The sequence below is a fragment of the Scylla paramamosain genome, chromosome 13 (assembly GCF_035594125.1).
Source record: "Scylla paramamosain isolate STU-SP2022 chromosome 13, ASM3559412v1, whole genome shotgun sequence".
In the NCBI taxonomy this organism is placed as follows: domain Eukaryota; kingdom Metazoa; phylum Arthropoda; class Malacostraca; order Decapoda; family Portunidae; genus Scylla; species Scylla paramamosain.
The window spans coordinates 4,297,385-4,323,855 of record NC_087163.1 but is presented as its reverse complement, the minus strand read 5'-3'; the positions used below and the strand labels follow the sequence as shown (position 1 = coordinate 4,323,855).

Genomic DNA, 26,471 nt, shown 5'->3' with positions numbered 1-26,471 from the left:
TCATTTACTTTGACTTAATCTTTGCTGACAAGGCACGAGGTTTTTTGACTCTACAGCTGACACTGGACGTCCTGAAAGCATTTAAAGAATATAGTATTTTCTCCAAGGAGTACCTGTGGAAAGGAAACTAAGAACATAGTGTTTTAACTGAAAATACCAATTTTGTGGTTTAATTTGTTAATTATGTGACCTAATAAAGCACCTTAAATATTATTTTAATATAATTTACATCCTAAAAGGTTGCAGGAGCAGATTACTGTGATGCTTTATAGTTAGAAAAGGTGAAAATTCAGCCTAAACTGTAACCAGTCAGTGATCACACCCAGAGCAAGCACTACCTATACAGTTCACTGCCCAAGTGAAAGTTGGTTATCCTTAACTGTCTTGCCACTAATAACAATGGACACACAGAACCTTAAAAGAATGCAAATAACACATACAACCACATCATCTAGTCTAATTCACAAAATTTTCTTATTCTTCATTAAATGATGACTTCAAATATCCAGAGAAACTAACTAAAAGTTACAGACAGCCACACCATCTAGTCTAATTCACAAAATTTCCTTATTCTTCATTAAATGATGATCTCAAACATCCAGAGAAACTGACTCAAAGTTACAGAAATTACCAAAGTGATAATTTTGTATGCATCCTCTACAAAAAGAATGACAAAATGACTGCAAATCTAACTATGAAAAGTATATTAATCACTACAAAGGAAAAAACTAAGCCTATTTATGAAAAACCAACAGCCCTCTTAACAAAATGAGGAGTTTGGTGTAGAGGGAAAAACCTGAATCAAAACTATAAATTACACAGAACTGCAGGAAATTAGGTATATCTATATACTGACCATTGAATTCAAGATAAAGTGACTCATTAAATGAACAAAGAATAATGAGCTCTTACATGGTTGAATTTTGGTTTCCAAGGAAGACATTTCTAGCTATTCACATTTGCCAGCATTAGCTTTGTAGCATTTACAATATACTGGGAACACAGCCATCACTGATTTCTCATGGTACCATCCTGACACTACCAATATGATTTCAGGAAAACATATAACAAGCCCAATCTGAAAACATGATAGTTTTCTTGCAACACATTCACTTTAGAAATACAAAGGTTAACAACATTACAAACATGTTCTCATTATTCTAGCTCTCCAGACACCAAGATCACAATTCATAACTAATGATAAAATGTGATCCAAAGATGCATTTATCAGTTAGTAAGCAGACTCCTCCAGGTTATATAATATCTAGGAAACCTGTCATGATGTGGGGCTTAACCCAATCATTTAACAGTTATCCACAACTAAAACTCTAGTATTGTTTATGCACTGAGCAATGGTTGCAAAACGAAGCAAGGCACATCACTACTAAAGTGGATCCAGACTAACTTGGTACTTGGGGTGTTTGCTCTACCCATCCACACTGTTGCCACCTCAACCCTGGAGTGACCTGACCAGACCTGACCTAGGCCAGCAGGACATGGCCTGGATGATTCATGTGTCAAGGATACTGGGACTGCAGCACTGCATGACCTGTACACACTACCATGTGTACCAGAAAATATACGTCGTTACATCAAATTGAAAGCCATTAAAAAAACATGCAGTAGTATGTAACAACTTGTAACTTTGGAATAATTAAGGCAAAGGATGACAGTATGAGTGAAAGAAATGTGTTCATGTGCTTGTCAACAGTAAACATGACAGCAATGCGTGACAGGTGCAGCCAATGGTTCAATTACCAAGTAAGGCTGGATTCACTATAGTGCTTGTCCATATATGAAAAGTGGAGAAAATCTAAATATTTTACCATGAATCCAACTCCAACTGAAGCAAGACTGGAGTGTGGAGCACAATATGCAGTGGTCTTCGGGCACATGTCAACTTGTAAGGCTGCCAGCACCATGACTTACCACTCGGTCATCTTTTACCCAACAGCAGCAGCAGGAGAGCACACACCTGCAAACATGTAAGGTGTAATAAAGTATCCTAAGAGCCTGAACAATGGGTGTTACATTATTCTAATCTCAATATACATTACATATAATGAATGAACTGAGGCATTTAGTGTAGGACGGGAGAATCTACATCTTTCGTGGTTCTGAGTTAGACTTGCCAATTATCTTATGTCACCACATGTTTCGAATGTCTTTTTTGCCCTTACAACATAGTCAAAAATTCCTCTGAATATAGAGATGCACCAAACTTAGCGCTCAGAACTTTATCACATGTGGAAGGCAACAAGAAAAGTACATTGTAGGAGAGGCGAAGCTGATATCAGTGTTTACCAATCACTGGTGGGCTGCACTGACATTATGCCACACCTTCCACACAGCCAATCAGACAAGAGCACTTCCTGCTAGTCCGTAAAACAGCATATTGTTGGATTCACCCTCACAACTAAAGGAATTCACTGAGATAATATTTCAAATGCCAATAACTCAAAACTTCATTTTGTTGGATTCGCCTTAACTTTCCAACACTACTTAGCGCCTTGATTAACCTACTCTAAATAAGGATGGATCAAACTAGGGTGACAAATATATTGGATAGGTACATACAGTGTCCACAATAAGTTTTGAGTGCCTTATGTTAGAAATCAATGGTAAGAAGCAGACAGAACACTTGCATTTCTCCTCTGTTGTCTGCCTGACAGAAGTCATCATACATCTGACAAATCAGGAACCCCTCTGGACCTCCACACGTCAGGTTTTCCTGCTTAGTGCTCGGTGAGCTGTAGCAGAGAGAAAGGATGCTGATCTGTTTCATGCCAGAATTCTGTACTTTCAGTTCTCCACTTGTTGCTGCTGTAGTTTTGTTACAACTTGGCTCAGATGTCTCCAGACAACCTCAATAATGAAGAAAAGGCTAGAATTTTGGCCTGGTGGTGTGAAAATGTCACTACAAGAGAAATTGTCAGGTACAGGTCAGAGTGAGAGGACTACAAGATCAGTGGTTGCTCCTTCTCAGGACCTTCCTTGAAAACTTGGGAGACCAAGGAAAACCTCTAAGGGTATTGATGAGCTTTTGAACACAAATTATTGAAGGATCCATGACTTACAGCCTGTCAGCTAAAGAAGACTCATCCCAAAATGCTGGAAAACATCTCAGAACAGACAATACAGCACAGGTTGTAGAAGGAACTCAGCCTCCCCCACATTCAAACTTGCTCGGAAACTGCTGCTGACCAAGCTAATGGCGAAGACACTTGCTTTTGCCCACAAATATAAGAGTTGGACTGAAGAGCAGAAGTGTAAGGTGCTTTTCAGCAACAAACACACCTTCAGGTTCATCAGATCACAGCCTGGAGAGATTAGATGACCACGGAATTCTGACCACTACAAGCCTCAGTATACAGAAAAAACCGTGAAACAGTGAGACAGCATGATAGTCTGGGGAGCATTTAGTGGTGCTGGAGGATGTGCGGGGCTGTATTTTTTGCCTAAGAATCAAACAATGCGAGCTGATTTTTAAAATTCAGATGCTGGATGATCATATGCTCTTTTTCAAGATTTGCATGGATGTCACACTTTCATGTAGTGTAGGGTGGTGTACCATGTCAAATGGTATAAAAAAAAAAAAAAAAAGTGATGAAGTGGCTGGAGGAACATGACACACTGCATCTTGATTGGCCAGGTAACTCCCCAGATTTGAGTACAATCGAGAACTGTTAGAGTCACACGAAGGAATGGCTTGCAATATGTGACACATCTTCAGCACCACAGCTGATTGATGAAATCAAGAAACTGTGGATCACTGACATGGGCCATGATTACTTAAAGAAACTTGCTGATTCTATGCCTAGGAGACTCAAGATGGTTATCAAGAAGGCCCAGATGATTAAATACTAATATATGAGTATTTTTCTGTTTTATTTACATTTCTGTGTGTGGGCTGCAGGTGTGGGAATAAGGCAGTCAATACTTTTTGCTCTGTGAAATACCAGTCTTATGAAATCAAGACCCACCTCAAAAAAATTATGAAAAATCTAAAAATTTAATAAATTTCCAACTTCAGTGAGTCTCACTTTCAAATCATCATGAACTTTGGAAGCATGTATAACTAAAGTGTGTTGCAGTACTACTAAGTAGTAGAAAGTAAATAAAAATAAAACGAAAGTGACGTGACAGCGCCTGAAGGCATTCAGTGCGCCACCAGTCTAACCTAAGAACAACGGCGTAGTGGATTCTGCTCAGCCTTGACAGTCCTGCCACTGAATACACACGTTACTTTCAAGTACTAATAATCAAGTACTATGTGAGGACGAGTTAAACAAGATTCACAAACTTATAGCCGTCTGTATTTAAATATATACCTCTCTGGAGCCTTCCCACAATCAAACCTTAATACTTTATAATGAACATGTACCGGCGAAGTACACCAGGTAATGAGCATCCTAACCACAACAGCATCGGTGGTCCGCCACCACTGCAATGCCCAGCCTGCTTCACCCTTCCCTCCTCTCGCCCTGCTAGCCTACGCCATTCTATTCACCCAAGACTCATCATGTATATTCAAGAGCTTTTCTGAGCGCTAATACACTCACAACTGCAGATGTTACAGTAATACAGGTTGAAAAAATAAATAAATAAATAAATGAATCACCGCTTCTCACTTACCTCCACATGCTACCTGCCATGTTGATGACCACGTCCACGTGACGATCCACGTCATCATCGTCCATTCTCATTTATGATTTCCTACGAAACATGAATTAATAGAAAGTATCATGAAAAATCACGTATAAAATACGCTGAAGCATTAATAAGAAGCCTATTCATGTGAAAACTTTATTACACGAAACAAAGACATAACAACATTCCTGACTCGTTTTACGCTTTTCTACAATCTATGAATTATCCATGAAAAGGTGCTACTGTTAAGTAAGTTTATAAATAAAATACAGAGGCTATTTTCACTACTTTATTTAACTTGAGAAGTTGCATATATTAAGTCTGATGAATGCATTCAGGAGAAAGGCCGCGTTTTTGCTGTCCAAGATCGAGGTTTCGAACTTTCGACTACAAAGATTAACCATATAAAGATAGATAAAAAAAAAAAAAACTCCAGAATCCTAATAAAACACAGAAGACAAAGTTAAGTATATTGATAATGTATTAAATGTCTATTGTATGGTTAAAGGACCACAACCTTTCTTGAGCACAACCGATTCTTCGTTCTCTGAGACAATGAGGTTTAGTTTCGAGCTTTCAATCAAACTATAATAGTACCTGCCCTTCTACCCCTTTGAAATATTTCAGTATCAATCACCAAGTCATGATGGTGTTTATAATCAAGCAAAAAACCTTGGGTAAGTTGCAACCACTGAACTTCAACCCCCTGGCTTAGCGACGCAATAAATGCATATTGACAGATCAGGAGATGAAGAGGAAGTAAGCTAACCATGTCCGAAAAAAGTAAAATAAATAAATAAAGTAAAAATAATGAATAAATTGAAGGTTTGGTACTCATTGACAAATGAGCTCTGATGTCATGCAAACTCGAGAAGATAGCGGGAAATGACAAACAGATATACTCTTTCTTGTAATTACCTACACCACTGCATGCGTTGCCTAACTTATGAATAATAACGAGGATCTACTTACTTTAGTTTGTGCACTCTCTCTAGCTTCAAGTATCTCCTATTAATACAATGTGCTTTCACCGTGCTCCACCATAAGCCCCAAGAAGACGGTATAAAGAAAATCTCAGGAAACTAAAATACTTTATGAACAAGGACATCTACTGAGGAGTGACGTGTCTCGTTTCATCAGCTCTCTGGGGAGTGGGAAGGACGAGGGTCACAATCTACCTATTTAGGTACTTAAATCCTTTAAGATTTTAACAGTACCAAAAATACTAAACTAAGCCATAAATATTTCCTGTGTAGCAACACTTAAAGCTACATTAACAAATATAGAATTACTCTTGTAAACAACCAAATCGGAAGTGCAATAACAACCACAGTAATTAAGTGACTTTATTCATATATAGACAACTTCATTATAAAAATCGGTTATATACAATATGCTACAACAGCTTTGTCTACATCACAGAAAAGCTTTCATCTACCTTAGCAGATCTCTCAGTGGAGCCACACAGCACACTCCCTCCACCAGCTGCATCAGGACTGACCACAGCTTGGCTCACAGGGCATATGGTTTTAAAAGTCTATGGAAATATAAAGTGCACAAAATTCAGTGGCTTCCTCTAGCATATGAAACGTTACACTGCAGAAATTTTACTTTTTATAAGGCTCATTTTGAAATAATTTGTGTAATTTAAATTACTAAGTATTTATGAAATCATTTCCCCTTCCAGGAGAGAGAGAGAGAGAGAGAGAGAGAGAGAGAGAGAGAGAGAGAGAGAGAGAGAGAGAGAGAGAGAGAGAGAGAGAGAGAGAGAGAGAGAGAGAGAGAGAGAGAGAGATCCTTCTCTTCCATTTGGGGCACCCCCCCACCAATGCGTGAGAGGAAAACAAAGTTGTTCCCTGCTCACATCACTTACACACACTGCCAAAGGTTCATCCACACATCACTATGCAATTTATTCATAGCAAGAAACAAAGTTTTGCTAGGCTTATAACAACCAGCCAAAGTCCAGAGGTGTGGCAGAATGTGCCCTTGTACCTAATTATCCCTCTGAAACAAAATAAAAACCTGCTGCAACTACATAATTTTTCCTGTTAAATCTTAGGAATGATTTGATAATAATAAAAAAAAAAAAAAAAAAAAAAAATCTAGTAATTCACATACATAAAGGACACAAGCAGCTGAATAGACCTGTACAATGTTCCCTTCAGAACCACCTATCCTAAGACACAAAGACACTACATGGCAAGAGAAAAATCAAAAGTGTGAGGTTAAAACAAATGTGGAAATTTCAGTATAGAATGGAACGTAATACAGTTCAACAAGTACTCAAAATTATGATTACTAAGTTATTTAATGAATAAATTTATTAGTATATGATAGATTATATATTTCTAAAATTATGTCAACTCTTTATGAACAAACATGAAAGGGTACAAAAATCTTCAAGGACATAACACATATATAAAATACCTCCATCATCATTCTTTTTTCCAAAATATATTTTGTATGTATGTGCACCCATAGCTGGGTGCTTCACTGCTGCACTAACAGAGGGCAGAGCTAGTGCATGTGGACATGCAAGTGTTGCACACAATGCTGTAACAATATTGGTGTCAGCCAGGGACCTGTTGCTCCCTCAGGCTTGTTTCATGCTCCTTTGGTTGTTGTTGGGGATACAGCAGGAAGGATAAAAAGTATATATAACAGAGTATTAACCTTAAAATGGGTTGAAAGCACATAGCTGAGAGTTTATCAGTACCTATCCCTGGGGTGCAATGACACTGTAGAGGTTTTGATCTTACATTTCTTTTCCCTCATGCAAGCTGAGAGTTCTCAGTGCCTCCATTTTGTCCATTATGTGGTGAATTTCATTGTGACTTTGCTAAGAAAAGTGTGGTGAGCAGCACTGACCCCATGCCAACAAAACACATCATTTCATGCTGGTAATGGGCTCTTAGGATTCTCATGGAGTGCACTACAAGAAAAAAATATAAAGAAATAATACTGTCATTAAGTACAAATACAGTATCAACATATTGTTTAAAATTAATCTTTCTGTGACTATACTTTGTAATAACATACAAAAAACATTGGTCTGGCTTATACTGCTTAAAACTCAAAATATGTTTAATTGTCTACTGTGAACAGGAATTTGTTTCACTACACTACTGTGCAAAAAATAAATGCCACACATTGTTTTCTTCTTTCCCTTTTTGGAGTTGGTAACATGCTGTAACTACCTTATGCTGAAAAAAATCATGTGTTGACACTTGCTCACTCTTTGTATAAACAACATCACATTAATTGCAACATATAGTGGTATATAGGATGGGGTTCCCACCTCTTCGTCACAACTTTAGCCTTGCAAGCATGGCAATCAGGCATAGGAAGAAGAGGATGCTGTGGCATGCCTGATATGTTGATGCAAGTATGATTAAATCTTAAGACTATTTCAGTGGGATGCATCAAAACTGTATGATACTCAGTTTACAAATGCTGAAACATGATAAAAACATAATGCTGAAACATGATAAAGGTGCTCATATATATATTCACAAAAAAAGAAACAAGAAAAAGGAGAGAGAGAGAGAGAGAGAGAGAGAGAGAGAGAGAGAGAGAGAGAGAGAGAGAGAGAGAGAGAGAGAGAGAGAGAGAGAGAGAGAGAGAGAGAGAGAGAGAGAGAGAGAGAGAGAGAGAGAGAGAGAGAGAGAGAGAGAGAGAGAGAGAGAGAGAAGAATCAGCTCATCCAGCAGTACACAGTTTCATTGACTTGATACAACAGTACTGTATAGTGGACTTAAAAATTACTAATATCAAAATATTGGCAGAGCATGGAACAAAACTCTTTATGCTTTACTATTATTATAATTAATTCAGAACTTCATAAGTTTAGTAGATGAAAAATGTTGCCACAAACTGAAACACTACTATGGAGAAGGGCAAAGATGGAGAGCTCACTTATGTTACTTCATCGGGTGTGGGTGACTAGCAGTTGTAATCAGTCTGCACGTCTCCTGTGCCAAGCATGCCAATAAAGGCCATGTCTGGAGCAGGGCACCACAGCTGGCAAGTGATTGTTTCATAGATTAAATAACTATAATAATGATGATGATGATGTCAATACTGATGAAGGAAACATGGAGATCTTGGCCTAGTCTTGCAAAAGTGATTGTGATGAGTGGACTAATGGTGACGAAACTTGTTTACTACTAAACATGTTATAATGAACTCTTCTTCATTACACTCATTTACAGGTCAGTGCTCCATCATTTTATATTTCTGTCTTACCAATTATGTACAAGTAAATTTTTGTCCATCATTTGTCCGTGAATGACAGACTTTCTAGTCTTTAATCAGTAGATTGCTGAAGGGTTTAATTAGAGAGCTCCTATAACCAAAATCTGTAAATGGAACCTAGCAACAATGAATGAGATGAGGTAATTTTATCACTAAATTAAACATAACTGTATTCTAAATGATCTTCCACAACATAACTTGTAGTCCGAGTCTAATACAAATCATTTATATGTGAAAGATATCACTGAAATGAGTACTTTAAATTTATGCATTATCTCCTCACATGAAAACTGTTCACCAGCAACAGAATCAGAAAGGCACAAAAAAGCAAATACTACCAGTTTGCAACTTGTCACCACTGCCTCTTCTGGAGAGAGAGAGAGAGAGAGAGAGAGAGAGAGAGAGAGAGAGAGAGAGAGAGAGAGAGAGAGAGAGAGAGAGAGAGAGAGAGAGAGAGAGAGAGAGAGAGAGAGAGAGAGAGAGAGAGGAGAGAGAGAGAGAGAGAGAGAGAAATTCAGGATTCTATGATTGCCATAAATTATCCTGACAAGAAATACCAAGAAAAGGCTTTGCAAAGAAATACATATGTACAAAAGATATATAAAAAACAATATATAAATAAAAACCAAAGGTGAAAAGGGAAAGCAGTAGTTGAAAGAAAGCAGGCACCACATAAAACCCTGGCTTGGCTGTAGTGAATCCTCACTCAACCCTGTGATGCCTCTGTGTAGTTTATCTGAATAAACTTAAGTTTCTGAAACAGATACACAATTGGCTATTTACATATAGGACTTGGAAATAGAGATATCTATTTGCAATGGAATCTGTGTAATCTTACAACATCTGGGAACAGTTTTTGAACAGGTTGTTGCCTTAGGATGAGTTAGCACCTATTTTCAAGTAGCAGTGTGTTAACAACTGCAATGTCAATTGGTAAGTTTGTAGGATATCATAATTATGTAGTTCCTGTGTTATTTTGCAAATGTTCTGAGCACTTCTTTCTGTATGGTTGGCTAAAATCAAGTACTTTAATATTTCATCCAACTGTTTCATTTAGTAGTAGTGCATACAAGCTGATGTTGTTAAGCGTCCAAGTGTTTTGCTAAATATTGAGCAAAATTCTACTGCCACAACTTAAAATTCTCCCCTTGCTTAAGAGTTGGTTGAAAAAACTGTCAAGATAAGGCCAGGTGACTGAACAATAATCTGGCAGTGTAATAATGAGGCACAACAATGGTGAGCTTCATACAAGCTTCCTATCATTACATCAATAATTCTTAGCAAATATGCACAATAAAAAAAATAATTATAAGCTTACACATGCCCCTATGCATGTAGTGGATGCATTTATTATTGCTGAGAGCAGACATAGCACAAAATATAATAAGAGGCAAGACATAAAAAGACTAAATATTTCTTAGTATGCAACTTTCTCAGCCACAACTCCCTATTGCCGGAGTCTGATCAACTATGGGGTTCATATATCTAAATGCAATCTTGATGACGGGTATGATGAGAGACCTCAAAGCTGGCAGTTTAAAACCAATATATTACCTTTACCTAGCCTTGCTTCAACCCCTACTTTTACTAATTCTTATCCAAGGGAGCATAAGAATTTGGATCACATTGCATTAAATCTGACTTGAGTGATTGTGATTTGTGGATGAAATGTGGAGTCAGCCATCAATATGTAACGGTGTTATTCAACAATGTCTAGCAATCCATTTAAGCGAGGCATGAGTGAGTACCCTGACAAAGTGCAGGTGCTGCTGCTGCTAACAAGCTTCCATCTCCACACAGTCTCCATACAGTTTTAAGTAGCCACATGGAGGATAGAACCTCAGCTCTACTTTAAACTGCTTGACCTTATAATGATGGCAATAGTGCTAATGACAATATGGCTGCATCTGGCTTGGTGAAGGCCCACAGTGAGGTGATGCACTGCAGGGCTGCCAGCAGTCTATTCTCTAGTAGCACTGCCATTCCTTGCCCCTCTGACTCTATTCAGTGTTTTTCTACCATACATAATTTGCCACTAAATAAACAGACAGGCTTGTTGTGGATCAACAAATCTCCAGATACTTGTTATTTCCATGTATGCATTTTGTGGCTGCAACACTGAACATCTTGACCTCTCAAGTGGTTGGGGGAGTGCTTACTCCTTAATAGTTGTGGCTATAGAACTGTGTAAATCACCTAGTCCATAAAATAAATGCAGCATCACATTTTGAAGAAATTTTCATATACTGATACTGTGTTGCAATATACTGCACATACTTTGCCTCTGGTGTAGAAATTGTAAGATATGCTGTGCAACTGAGCTTCACATAATGTGGTGCAGGGAGGGAGGACTGGTTCTTGTCCCACAAGAGAATAAGATCAAAGGGAATGCTTGTGACTGAAAGCAAGTAGACATCTTGGTTATCCATCTTTGAGAAAGATGTCAGCCTGGTATGTAGACTGATGAACTCTGTCCATTGTTCAATTCCATCACTCATCAAAATAATGCTTAATTTTATATTATATATATATATATATATATATATATATATATATATATATATATATATATATATATATATATATATATATATATATATATATATATATATATATATATATATATATATATAAAGGTTAGTCATCATTTTCTGCTGCTGTTTTTATAGTTCCAGTTGTTAAATACACACCATCCTCTTTGATCACTAAAAGCCCTGCTGTACACAATCCTACTCACTTTCACTTATATTTCAATCCCAGCAATGCAAGGTTTTCCCTTTACTTTCAAGTTCTAGAACAATCTGTCTTTCTGCACTTTCCCTCCATCCTACAACACAAAACTCAAGAATTATGAAAATATTATAGATATTAAATTGAATTGTTTTTTCAGTATTCAACCCATTCTGCAAATCTGTAACATTTAACATGTTTTATGACAATTTGTTCATATATATATATATATATATATATATATATATATATATATATATATATATATATATATATATATATATATATATATATATATATATATAATCTTCCTTTCATTAAAAAAAAAAAAAAAAAAAAAAGAGTAAAAATTCCTGCAAGTGTTTCCCATGAAACAACTAATTGGCATGGGATAAACTCACAGGCCTGTGGTCACCTTTCATTTATATTATTATTAATATTTCTTTTAGCATTTATTTCTCAAATTATTTTTTTAATGCATACATTTATCTTCTGATACCTGAATTTGTTAATGTAAATTATTTATAAAATGAAGTAACTAACCTGAAGAATTTGATGACTCCATAACATATTCATCTCAGGTACAGCCTCCTACATTAGAAATATTGCAGTTTAAAAACCAAGACAACTGTCAGATCAAGTTCAGTTTTCAAAATTGAACTGGATTCAAGTTACCCTTAAATAAAAACAGGTTCTTCAAATGTCAAAGGTATTATAGAAGTCATCTTAAAAATAGTTTTAACTTTGGAAGCATGATTCATTTATCTCTAGCAATACATTTCAGATGTTATATGATGGATGCCTGTGTTAAGATACTGTCTTCAGTTATTTTTCCTTATGTTGAGTCCTGAGCCTTCATCACAATTATCTTAAATGACCTTAGAAGTGATTATGATGATGAAAATATGATGATGATGATGATGATGATGATGATGATGATGATGATGATGATGATGATGTATTGATACATACAATAAGCAGAGATGGCAGAGGGAACATGACATTAACATTTGCAATAAGATCTAAATTCTGGTTATCAGCTGCTAGTGCAGCACCTAATGAGATGAAATGCAGTCATATTAGAGGAGCAAATCAATTGTGATATGTTCAGATTTTGTGTTTGGCAATTCTTCTGATAGTTTGGAAAAGCATACTTGAGATGCATAAGATAAATGTTTTTGCCAAACTTAGAAGCTAAAATTTTGTATTATAGCTAGGAAAGCATTTTCTTCAAGATGATAATTTGAAATCACCTCCCTAGGAACACACTATGCCATGGAATATATTGTTATGTATCACATAATGGGTAGTGTGCTTTCTACTGCCTCTTTTTGTTATGATGTGACAGGTGAGTGTATTTCACATTATGAAGATGCAAAGCAGCACTTCAGTTGATAGAAAAGAAGAAATAAATCTCTTGATTATTGACACAATTCTAAAATTAGTAAAAACAACTGCTTATTACCTGATATCAAAATAGGAGACCCTTATGTTACATGGCCAAGCACACCTTTGTAAAGAAGCACAGTACTTGGAGAGGTATTTAGCAGTCAGGTGTATATCACTGTGCTAGTAAAATATATAACTTTTAAACTTGTAATTAAGTAAATTTAATCATGAAAAAATGCACCACCATTATGTTGTCTGCACTTCATATAATATGAAGTTTTTAAATTTAAAGAAATAATTTTTAAATAATCAATTTCATTAATTTTCAACAAAAATCAAACCACAAAGTGTATCCAAGTACAGTAACACTGCATGGAATCTGTCCCTCTTCACTGATTCACTCTTAGGAAATAAATTAACGACTTGTACACAAAACCTTGGGATTAACAAGCCTCCTTCAGGGCATTTCTGGTAGCTTTCGAGTGTTGGTAATGGAGGGTGGGGTGGAGGGCATGGAACGGGAGGGACCCTGGGTGATGCAGCCAGCAATGCCTGGGCCTCCCATCAAACTCCCAGCAATCGTGGGGGCGGCCTCGATGAACAAGTCATGTTTTTGGTCCCGGTACTGTGCCCACACTGGGGACTTCTCCAGCAGGGCCGTCACCTGCAGCACACACAATGTTACTAATCACCTACACATTTTAAGAGCCCATTAGAAATACTGATGTTTTATCAAAATTATACAAAATTGTACATTTCTTCTTCCTCCTGTTTATTCAGAAGATCTATTGTTGAAATGAGTGTAAGGAGCAATACTGATATGAGTTTATATTGATTAACTGCCCTAAGTAGTAATGCATTTATTCCTTTATTTTTAACAACTGTATATTCATCAATATATTATTTATTTATATTTGTCTATCTTTCAATCAATATATAATCAATAATCAGACTGACTGTGTGTGTGTGTGTGTGTGTGTGTGTGTGTGTATTATATATATATATATATATATATATATATATATATATATATATATATATATATATATATATATATATATATATATATTATATATATATATATATATATATATATATATATATATATATATATATATATAAAGCTGACATGAAATCAGCTCAAATATCCCAACTCAGAAAAATGTACTCTAACACTGAGCCTCTCTCAACATCAAACTGAGTATGCTAACCATTATGCTATCAGACTGATTTAAGTACATATAAAACCAGAATAAGATTGATCTAGAGTTAAACTCCAACAAAGACCTATAAAATGGAAGAGATGAAAGAGGGAACAGTCAATGAAATTGAGTGAACAATCAAATCCTGAACACTATAATAATGAAAAGGATGTAAGTAAACTTTAATAATGGTAAGCAAATGTAAGCACAACTGTACAAGGTACAATTATTACAAAAATATGAGATTGATGACTTTCACTTACTGTTATGTAAAATCTTAAGATCACCAAGAGCTATATGGCCTGTGCTAAGCTAATAATAAGTAAAATATAGTTCAGACTTACCTCTTCATTATGCTGGGGAGAGGCTGCCATTGTTTTCAAACAAACCACAATTTGGGCTTTGGTAGAAGCTGGCTTTTGAACTTTTGCATCAAGTGTTGAGCCCAGCAGGGAAAGGAGGAATGGTATCACATTAGCCTTGAGGCCTTGATCAACAAAGGCTGTTGCCGCTACCTCACCAGTGGAAAACAGGTTGTGGAGGGCCTCACAAGCCACACCAACCACATCTGGCCGAACTTTCATTGCAGACACCAATCCAGCCACTACTTCTGTTCCTTCAAGAACAGTGAGGCAAACCTGAAGAAAAAAATAAATAAATAAATAAAAAATAATAATAATAATAATTAATAAAAAAATTATATATATATATATATATATATATATATATATATATATATATATATATATATATATATATATATATATATATATATATATATATATATATATATATAAAATAAACAAATAGAATCAAAGCATTAGTTGATTATCTTTATGTGAAAATAATATTTGATAATGGCCCTACAACAATCAAAACTCATCATCAGGACCTGAAACACCTAATGATTTCTGTCCTCTGGGAAATACATGTTATTGTACTTTTCCTGCTGTGCTTTGCCTTTATCATTTATGAAATGTAATTCTATCCAGTGCATACAATATTACCTTGAAATTATGAAGCATTAGAGAAAAAAATCAGTACTACAGTGTTCAGAATCCTGAAAGTTCAGAATCCTGAAAGAAGTCAATACTTGCAGATCCATTACAATACTATTTATTTAACTGTATTTATTTCCTGCATTAAGCTAAATGAAAACTCAGGATTTAATAACAATTAAGATAAAAATAACTTACCTGGCTACATGTAAACTGATGCGTGGCATGTGTAGCAGCACGCACCACTACCAAATTTTTGGAGGACAGATGAGCCACCACACGTGGGACGTGGCCAAGTTGAGGCAAGTATTCCAGCAGGGTGCGCTGGGCAGTCAACACTGCTACCAATGCACTCAACACCAATTCAAATGTGTCACCCTGCCACAATGTAAGACATCTTTATTAAGATAAATTATTTCCATAAATTCCTCATCATGTAGTTTTCTGCTATAATGGAATGAAATTATGATTTCTGAACCAATTTACTTACATCATTATTCTTTGTCATATGATCCAGCAGAGCATCAAAAAGATCAGACACAAAGGCCTTAGGCTTCCGCAATACCCATGTAGGGTTGGACACCAACAGCCGCATATACACCCCACCAACCACCACTTCTCCAGAAGTGGAAGACAAGGACACATCCTCAGGGAACTTCCAGACAACATTTGGATCTTCACATTGCTGGGTATGGATTCTGTTATGGATATAATGTAAGATTTCACTAAATAATCTTTATCTACAGATTAAAGTTGTAAATCAAAAATATATCAACAAAATACTTTCTTTTAGCTTGTTTTATACAAATTACAGATATGAATTTAAGTGTAATGCTATGGCATAACATGACTACTCTTTCAAGATGTACATAAGTTAAGTGATAATGAAATCAAAAGTTAAGTGATGATGAAATCTCAAGCGCTACTCACTCCTCCACCAAGCGGGCTACCACTGCAGACACCCTTTCCCTAGAGTCATCTGTCCATATCAGCTCAGGGTTCTCATGTTGTGCCTCGTACATGTGGACAGCTGTGTTGGGGGAGTCCCGCATCTGGTCAACAAGGGCTGATGGTAGAATCCTGAGGAGGATGAGTCTCACCCTTGGTCCCACCAGTTTGTCACAGGTCATCTTGCCCATCAGCTCAGCAGTTTTCTCCCTCACCTCCGCATCGTCAGAAGAACAGAAGAGGTTGAGGAGGTACATGACTCCCCCTAATTAGAGATAAAAATTTAATATGCATATCTAAAAGAAAAGAAATATCAAATGTATGCAATATTTAATATATTTTCAGCATAATGCAAAGGATCACACTGGCAAAAATTTCAACACAATATTACGTTTCTAGCACCTATTTACATCACTAAATCCTAAATTCTAGATATAATTTTACAATCTAATGTTTCTATTCTTGATGTATACTTATTTATATACTTAAATTTCCCACTTTCCTTTGTGTACTGCATACTAAGTTCTCATCCCATAAACAGTTACTGTAACAGCCACAAATCTCCTCTGCTGCTGTCATTTCATCTAAATGTAGTACCATATGACATACCTTTGTTAAGAGCCTCCTTAACAATCTTAGTGTTGGACATGAGGGCATGGAGGATATTGAGTGCTGTGAGGCGATCATGCACCAAGGCAGGTGAGTGTAGAGCCAACATCAGATACACCAACACCTGTTAAACACCAAAATTGAATTTTTATTTTTTTACTCTCATACAACAAACACTATATTCTTATCATTACTGATAGACCTGGAATATGAAACAATCATATGCAAAATTAAAGAAAAAACTCTTAAGAAGAGAAAGATCAAACACTGCTTTACCTCTGAGGCAGCAATATCACTAACACAGTCTGCATTTCCTGTCACTCCCTCCATCACAGCTAGCACACTCTGCTGGACAGCCACACACCCCTCAAGACGCAGCAAGGAAAACAGGAGCTTGAAGTGGCCTATGCACTGCATCTCAACACCTGAAATTAAAAAGAAAATCAGTTTTCTTGAGAGGTACATAAAAATGGAAAATTTGTATTTGTTTATTAAAGCAATATACCACTATAAAAAATCAACTTGTGATGCAAGAGCAAGCTATGAATGCAGGTCTGTAATGAACATGCAATAGTATGATGGAAAATTGTCAAAATATAAGTTAATGCAATAAACACTCTGAAAATCTGAAATGGTTAGAGGATAACGTTCAAAGAATAAGAACTTCAGCCCAACACACAGTAACCACACTACATGATATCTTGCATTTTTCAGTAAAAGTTACAAAAGTTTCAAAGCTGCACTCACACAAACAGAACACATGCTGACAACAGGTAAAGTAAGTAAACATTCTTCAACCAGGACTCTCCCACAATCAATTTCTGAACAATAATACAAGATTAATATAATTATGTACTGGTAGCATATAATCTTTACTAACAAAATAAGCAGGTAACAAAACACAGAAAAAATTAAATATTGTGTTGACTCTACAGTTCAAAATATATGTAACTTTTAAGGTCCATCAGCTTCACTTACTACAAATGTAATATTTTCAATTGGTGGATGAATAAAAGCAATCTTAGTACATGTATTCACAGCCATATTACAATAATCTGAAGACATTACAGAAAATATGCAAATACTAATTAGGAACTTGAAAATGATAATTCAGTTCAGCATTTGCATGAATTTCTCTAGAGCCCAATTGAGAAAACTAAAACCTCTAGCCAAAAATATTCAGATCAATGGAACTCATCACTCATTCTCTGTGATACATTAGCAGCACATAGACAACACACTTGGAGCATTCTTCTCTGCCTGTACAAGCACACACAACTCAAAGAGCTTTCTCTCACATAAAAACAAAGTTCTACAGATATGCAGCACCATAAATCCAATAGCAAATGTATCATCAACCCACCTCACACTGGCACAAGGGTGGTGGTACAACTTGGTGAGAGTCAAAGAGCTAAATGTAAGTAGCAAATATGCTTGTAAAAGTTTATTAATAAAATTAATGTAACTGATAAATACTATGAAGGCTAAAAATTTAGTTATATTGCCACACAGAACAAGACAGTTAGTGAAATTGATAATAGTAAATCTAGAGAGAGAGAGAGAGAGAGAGAGAGAGAGAGAGAGAGAGAGAGAGAGAGAGAGAGAGAGAGAGAGAGAGAGAGAGAGAGAGAGAGAGAGAGAGAGAGAGAGAGAGAGAGAGAGAGAGAGAGAGAGAGAGAGAGAGAGAGAGAGAGAGAGAGCATTTTTTTGGTATATTTTTCAAGATCATATATTTCTAAGTTTCATGACTGAAAATTTTAAAAAATCAACATATAAAAATTAAGATTTTTTCTCACTTTTAATTTTTCAGGCATCACCTCGGAGCTCTGTAAGTTTCTAATTTTATAACTTCCAACCAAACTATGGTACTGTCCTAATGCCAAGAAGCCCCACCACCCTGTGCCTCAGACTGCCACTGTGGCATCAAAAATAGTACCTGGTTTCCGTTCACCATCTGGGGAGTCTTTACAATCTCGTCCTGTGGCCAATTACACACAACAGTTTTAAGATCATAAACAAAACAATCAAATATTTCAGAATGCACTACTGAGTCATGCAACATTTACAATCATTAATTTTCACAACAACTTCCTGGTGAAGTTACAGAACGACAGTTATATTGAAAATGCTTTGGGAAGATATGAAACATGAAAGCAAACTTAAACCTATATACATAATATAATGGATGAGATACACTGCAATCCTCAGATAGTGAGTATAGCAACACAGGCTTATTATGAGCTCCAATGGAATTAGTCACTCTGGCTAACATACTGTGGGCTATTTCTTACACAGTGAAAGCTGATGCTCTCAAAATCACACTGTCAATTTCTCACAATGTCAGCATTTCTCACTTTCTATGCTGATCTAAAGCATAAAGTATGAAAAATTTACTTGTTTATATCCTCCTGTGCTCAAGCCTGTAACAAGAAATGACAAGTTTTTGGAGACTGATGGAAAACTTTTTTGGGTGTGCAGTGACTGGCATCAATCATGATTTCAATTGTGATTATAGTAATTAATATTTGTGATAAGCTGTGTCAGAGAGAACATCAGCTTAAAGTGAAAATAGATTCAGGGATGACAGAATACTATTATGGTGTGAATATGGTGATAAACATAAAGGAATAACACTTCTTTATAGAAAAGAATGTGCAAGTAGGAGCTGGGAAGAAAAAGACTGTGACATGATGAAATCTAAGCATGAAAATAAACACGGATGCAAAAACTACAATATGCAAGAAGCATGTACTAACAAGAGAAGCTTTACACCTTGCTGTCTAACTAGTACTTCCAAAGAGTTTTCAGAGGGAGTGGGGTCATCAGTGAGACAAATAACATCTTAAATAATGTTAAAACAATAGCCTTCACACTCACCTGGGTTATTCTTGATGACATTGACAAGTGCTCTGAGAGCATCACCAACTCTGGCAAGCCGTGGGTGAGACAAAGAGGCTGAAGATAGAGACAGCAAAGAGTGGAGGTATTGCGTCTCGCCTCCAATATACTGCAGTAGCTCCAGGGTCAGCTCTTTGGACTTCTGTTGACATAAATATCATTTAATTAAAGACTGGGATACAAATATTTCCTTTTGTCCATCATGATCCCTTACAAGTGACATACACATAAAAGGATAGTGAGCATTTTGTAAAGTCATTCTAAAGCTTTCAGCTATCTAAAGACCTAACAGTAATCAGCATATGAAAAGAACTACTGCACTTTGTATTTCAAAGTCTAACTGCTTTCCAAGTGTCTAGCTGGTTGTGTTATCATGTATTTGAATTAACCCTTCAAATTAGCACAGTCTGAGTGGAAATGTCTGAAGCTCAAAAGCATTTTTCCTAGCATACACACACACACACACACACACACACACACACACACACACACACACACACACACACACACACACACACACACACACACAAAAAAAAAAAAAAAATCTAGTAAACAAAGAATATTTACTTCAAAAATAATGTAAAATATAAAAGCATGGTCATAATGGTAATAGTTCCTAAGCGAAGAAGTATAGGATTCTGAACACTCAGCATTCTGTATGACATAATTCAAAGACAAGAAGCAATGTACCTTTATGGGGAATGATGGCTGCTCATTGTAGATCCTGATGAACACACCACCAATCACCAATTCATCCTTGTGTGCATCAAACTCAAAGGCTGCTCCATACTCAGGGTCGGATTCCCCAGTGCGTACGTGGGCTTGCTGGTTGGTGGTGAGGAAATCAATGAGCTGTGTTCGTGTCCCGTTGTCCCATATGAGATACGGAGTCTCCACATTGCTGGTCAGGATCTTCAACACCTGCAAAACAATAGATGTGTTATTTATAGTCTTTTGGATAACTTACATGCTTTCTAATTTCTCTCCTTATACTGAATACATTGTATGCATGCAGAAGTGTTGCTTAATTCTTGACTGTAATGGAGGACTTGAATTCATGATACGTTTTCTTTATTAATTCTTTTTATTTTCACTGACAGGCTTTAATGCTGCAAATATTTTTTGTCTTTAGATGTTTATAAAATATGATCACATGCTATAATAATGAAAATTAGGTAAAATGCAGTACAAATAATAAAAATTGGGCAGTTGCCAATCAGTGCTCAGCTTACAGACTTGAGTAGGCTCCTGCAGCTTGCCTGGTTCAGCTTCCAGCAAACAGACTGTAGTTGATTTCTTTACCTGGATCTAGTTCAGCAACTAAAGAAATAACACTAAAACCTAACACAATTTTGCTTATGCAATCATAAAAAATAACAATAATAATGATGACAGAATAATTCCTTTACTGATTATAATCTACTGTAGTCACATAATTTTTGGAAGTGAGCACTAACCTCCTCTGATGTAACAGTGGGTATGAGGGAAGTAATATATGGAGTTAGGAGCTTCTGCAACACCCCCTGGATGACGGCATTGACAGGGGTGGCACGGCTCTCCTCAGTGTAAGCTCCTGCCAGTCGTCCACAAGCATACAGGGCCATTTTGGCTAACCGATTGCTCAGCTCCTAAAAGTTATTAAAATAGTTGAAATTCAATAGGAAAAATTAGTTATTCACTATGAGAATATCTATACAATTTTAGTCAATATATACAAGATATTTTTGTAATTTCAGTCATGCAGATATGAAGTAAAACATCAATAACCATCTTCTAGAAAACACCAAATCACCTGTTGGTTGGAATCCTCGCACTTGCTAACACCGCCTTCATCCAGCGTGTAGTCATAGGAGAAGAGGAAGGGCAAGAGGTGCCAAAGGATTCCTGCTTGTAACAAATTCATCTGCAGGATTTGGTCAATGGCCAATGCTGACACACACTCCACACCAACCAAACACACACGCAACAAGGACTGAAAAGGTCACAACAAAAGTTAACAGCTAAATTAATAAATGAAGATAAGACCTAACAAAATATATCCCAATATATCAGTAGATTGCTATTGATGTGATATATGAATAAGCATTTTGGTTTAAAAATTTTTCTTAACTACTCAAACAAACATTATTGCTCACTGTATCATCTACAGATTGAGAACATGCTCTCCTGTGAGAGGATTACACAATCAACTTTGAAAGCATGTGACTAATCACAACAACCCTAGCTAGCAGCCAGACACGGGACTGAAGCTGGGCTCAATGTTGGCACCACGAAGTCATGCTGTTTGGTCATGGCTTCAGCACTTTTAATTGATACACAAAATAAAATGATGGAAGTACAGATTAGGAAAAGAAAGGTTCAGGGGGGGCAGGCCATAAGTGAATATGGGAGGGAGGAGTACAAGACAGAATGAGTCATCAGTGTAGGTAAGCAGCATACAGTATTTGGTTTAATCTTACAGTAATATATCATGTAATATAACACTCATTTTCAAGAACAGATGATTCTTATTGGACATCACCATCCTGTGGTTCAATAGGAATCAGTTCAAATATCTGAGTGAAGCTTTATCTATATAACACTTGAAAGAATTTGGGTTCAACTTCTTATCTGAGAAACCTGTGTATCATTTTAGTTTCCAATGCATGATTAACAAACACATTTTTGACCTTGAAAAACAAGGCCTGATATCTGCAAGCAATTATTAGAATCTATTTTGCCAATTTACACACCATTGAACAATTGCATTTTCTAAAATGTGTAGTATTAAATTTGCGTGATTTCTTTGAGGCCAGAAGTATTTATTACACCGTACACTCTTGACTCACTAAGAATAGTGAACTATCAGGCATTACGGCAGAAACAGGGATGAAGACATCATGACATACAAACAGAACGGTCTTGGTACAAGAGTCACGTCCATTTCTTAATCAGCAAGGCAAAATCCAACTTGATGTATAATGAAAGTGAGGCAACAGAGGAAACTATTGAGGAAACTGCCAAAGGGGATGATTTCCCATGAACTTCTCATGTTGAAGATCTTAGAAATGAGAGTTATACAATGAAATGTGACAAATCATATTATCAATGTTGCACAACTGACTCTTATGTAGAGTGGTTAGTGATGACAGGTCCTCTGGATATGAGAAAATACTTGTGGGTTCATTTACATCTTTAATAAATTCGCAAAATTGTTGATTAACTTGAATTTTTATTTACAGGTGTGATCAACTTATGTTTTCCTCTGATAAAAATGGCAAATTTACACAATGGAGGATTCATCCCATTTACCTACATGATTTTTATCACAATGTGATGATGTGCATTCAAAGACAACATGACTTTGTAGGCAGACAAGCCTACATACATCCCATCACTCATTACCAATGTGGTGCAATCTCTCCATGTGTTTTAAAACATTACTGAAGACAGACTAAAACTAACCTTACTTTTGTTTTATTTTCTCCTAACCCATTAAACTTCCAAATCTTGGAAAACCCTTAAAACACAAATAAGAGGATGTCCCTTTGTGGAAATGTGTGGTTCAGTCTTAATGGTGAATCATAGGATCTACCAAGTTACTTTACACTTCAGATTGGCTTGATTGTATTAAGATACACCTCTAACTGAACACTGGAGTTTACAGGAATGGGAATGATAATGAGTACAAAAAAATTTTCATCTACAGGGATAAACAAAATTGTATGTGATAGTATTGAGCCTTGTACTGCCAGTACAATTTTGGAATATCTAAATAACCAAATAAGAGGCAAATCCTGATAATTCAATTAAATCATGATCCATTAATGTGATTAAAATAATGCCATATAGAAAAATGGTACATGTGATATACAAGTTTTAAAATATGAACTTAAAAGATCTCAAGCACAGTAAAATATCCGGGAAAAGGTTATCTGAACTTTTGAGGAAGCAAAACAAGACAGGCTCAACTTCTGGACAAACTAAACAGGCCACACAAGACCTCTCAGAATACAAAGCCTATGAAGCTAAAAGCATTGTAGCCCACCCTCACCTTGAAAGAGAGCATATGGCAAAGGTCCCTGGTAAACTGGGACATTTCAAGATCCTGTGAGTGCATGGGGGAGGGGCAGGGCAGGCATTGTGAGTATAGGAAGGATTCATGGGGGCAGGGAGGGCAATCACATCGAATTTTATATCTTCTTGCCTAACTTTCAAGAGAGAGCTGTACCACACTGCTTATCCACATTCCAGAGTTTGAAAGTTGATATGTTTTGAGTATATTTAAAACCAACAAGTCTTCACCTTGAAGTAGAGTGTGTGGCAGAGATCCTTGATGAAGTGTGACATCTCTATTAGCTTCTCCCTACACATGGGGAAGGAGGCTGCAGCAGTGTAGCAGCGGGCAATGTTGGCACACACCTGCACTGCAACATCACTTGGTTTGCTGCTGCTGTTCAGCACACTTACACACCTGTTGTATGCACCTTGTAGCACCTAGTGAAAAGAATGATAAAAACCTTCTATTGTCATTTGGTAAAAATACTCGTGTCTAAAAAGTATGGAAGCTAAATGAAGGCCATGATACACTGTTTAAAATAAAATTAAATATTCAGTCACCTCAAGTCCTTTTTCTCTCCTTAGCTCTTCAGCATTCAGAGCAGAACAGTTGATGGTGTGGTAAGTAAGCTCCGCTGCTGCTGCCAAAAGTGACGTTTCCTTACTGAAGAGCTGCTCATCATCAGCCTCAAGCTGGATGGTCTTGATGAGCATCGGGTAACCAGAAAATTTGTAGGGTGCCAAAACTGCAATATAATAAATCATGTTTCAAAACTCATAATGATCCTGTAAGCTCTGTGAATCACTACTGAAACCACTGTAACAACTGTAACTGACAATTACATAAAAATATGAGAGTAAACTGACATGCATATGGAACCTGTTTTTATAAAATGTAGACATGAGTTTAGTGGCTTGGCACATGTAAATAAATGTAAATAAAATAAATGTAAATAAATGCATGAACAATTAAATGAAGTTGCTATGATTTTTTTACCTAGCAGACTTTGTATAAAAAAAACCTTCTTATTCGTAAATCCTCTCTCACCGTCTTTGTAACGAGAAAACAGGATGCTTTGTGTTCTAATCACAAGAAGGATATTTCGTGGGTCAGGGCCATCCACTTGATGGGCTGAGCGGCTGCACAGGAATTCATAAGCTTTGTTGACTCGCTCAAATATGTCCTGATAATGAAAGTGCAGAATGAAGAACCTCTGAAACCTTTTACACTTGCACATTCTGTTTCATAAATATCAATCACAGCAGTCTACATGTAATACGAGAGCCAGTGGTTACACACATTTCCACAAAACATCATTAGTAAGAAAACTGTCCTACCCTTCCATCAGGATTTTTATCAGGATGGTACTTCTGGGCCAGCTTGAAGTAAGCTTTACGGATTTTGGCGTCATCATGACGTATGTCCTGCTCCAGTCCAAGCTCTTGGTAAGCATCCTCAACAGTAATGGAAGATGGCTGCTTCTCCACCTCAGTCTGCCATGCCGCCAAGACTCGCTTCAGGAGAGCCACCTGTAAAAGAGGAGACAAATCAATAAGTAATAACTTAATTTCTCATTAGAACTGAGTCATTCTTTCAAAAGGAGCATCTGTTATATTTCATGGCTTCAGCTGGTTGGCATTTCCCATTAGAACTGAGTCATTCTTTCAAATGGAGCATCTGTTATATTTCGTGGCTTCAGCTGATTGGCTGTCAATTAGCTAAAACTGAGCTGGAGGGATTTTAGCCAAGCAAATGAGCTGAGGGTTTTCCAATAATACAACATACACAAACAGAAAATAGATGACTTAAACTCACAGGATCTTTAATAGGCCAGTCTGGGAAGCGTTCAACATCACACAAGTGTTTTAGATAATAAATATCACAGAAGAGTTCATACTGCAGCTGAGGATAGATTATATGAGGAATAGCACAGTACTGATATAGCGCTCGAGTGTTGCTCATCAAACGTGGAGTGAAGTCTGCCAGGTGAGAGGCCAGCTTTTCAATCATGTGACGACGCATCTCGTTGCTCCAAATGACCTGCAGAAGAAGAAGGACCAAACTTTGGGTTAGAAGTCACAAATTATCAACTGAACGCAAGGTGACTGTCAAGCAATCTATTCTGAAATCACAGTAAAATGACTCTGTAACCAGTAAATGATGGTTAATGCTAATATGTGTATATATATTGCAAAAATTCTGAACAAATTTGCAAACAAAAAATTACCTCTGGAGTGTCAAATTCACCCAAGAAGATTTCAGCAAACTTCTCAGCCCCATAATTCTCTAAATAACAGACCATGGCTTCAGGGAGGATCTGACCCAGAATGCTCTGCTGCATGATGTCTCCACCAGAATTCTGCAAAACAATTGCAGCTTAACAATTTCCTTGGTGACAATAAAATCTGTATCTTTTTCTGCAGAACATTCCTATGATTTCTTTTAATCTGTCAAGGAGAGAGAGAGAGAGAGAGAGAGAGAGAGAGAGAGAGAGAGAGAGAGAGAGAGAGAGAGAGAGAGAGAGAGAGAGAGAGAGAGAGAGAGAGAGAGAGAGAGAGAGAGAGAGAGAGAGAGAGAGAGGCCTGCTCAATGACATTCCTGAAAAAGAAACAAGAGGGAAACATGCAAGAAAATTAGCCAATTCAGTTTCTTTTGAAACTGTTCAAACTAAGGAGAGAGAGGAAAAAAAAAAAAAAAAAAAAAAAGAGTTCCAGAGTTTACCGATAAAAGGGATGAAAGAGCAAAGGAACA

General features: G+C 36.6%; 1 protein-coding gene and 1 long non-coding RNA gene across 2 annotated transcripts in view; both read right to left on the bottom strand.

The window, feature by feature from the left end:
- Window positions 1-141: 141 nt before the first annotated feature.
- On the bottom strand, window positions 142-4,705 carry LOC135106361 (uncharacterized). Its single transcript, XR_010271274.1, has 3 exons — window positions 4,636-4,705; window positions 1,827-1,975; window positions 142-1,558 (listed from the first exon to the last, which is right to left on the bottom strand). It is a non-coding gene; the product is annotated as an uncharacterized LOC135106361 (long non-coding RNA).
- Window positions 4,706-12,465: 7,760 nt separating this feature from the next.
- The window catches only part of LOC135106360 (dnaJ homolog subfamily C member 13-like), a 102,563-nt gene continuing 88,557 nt past the window's right edge, over window positions 12,466-26,471 (bottom strand). The window contains 17 exon segments of the mRNA XM_064015297.1: window positions 12,466-13,690; window positions 14,573-14,866; window positions 15,425-15,604; window positions 15,717-15,924; window positions 16,157-16,439; window positions 16,784-16,907; window positions 17,060-17,208; window positions 19,661-19,823; window positions 20,372-20,602; window positions 21,139-21,309; window positions 21,474-21,653; window positions 23,966-24,157; window positions 24,281-24,465; window positions 24,768-24,903; window positions 25,058-25,249; window positions 25,536-25,760; window positions 25,948-26,079. Of these exon segments, the coding sequence (XP_063871367.1) occupies window positions 13,484-13,690; window positions 14,573-14,866; window positions 15,425-15,604; window positions 15,717-15,924; window positions 16,157-16,439; window positions 16,784-16,907; window positions 17,060-17,208; window positions 19,661-19,823; window positions 20,372-20,602; window positions 21,139-21,309; window positions 21,474-21,653; window positions 23,966-24,157; window positions 24,281-24,465; window positions 24,768-24,903; window positions 25,058-25,249; window positions 25,536-25,760; window positions 25,948-26,079 (3,252 nt within the window). The 3' untranslated portion in view covers window positions 12,466-13,483.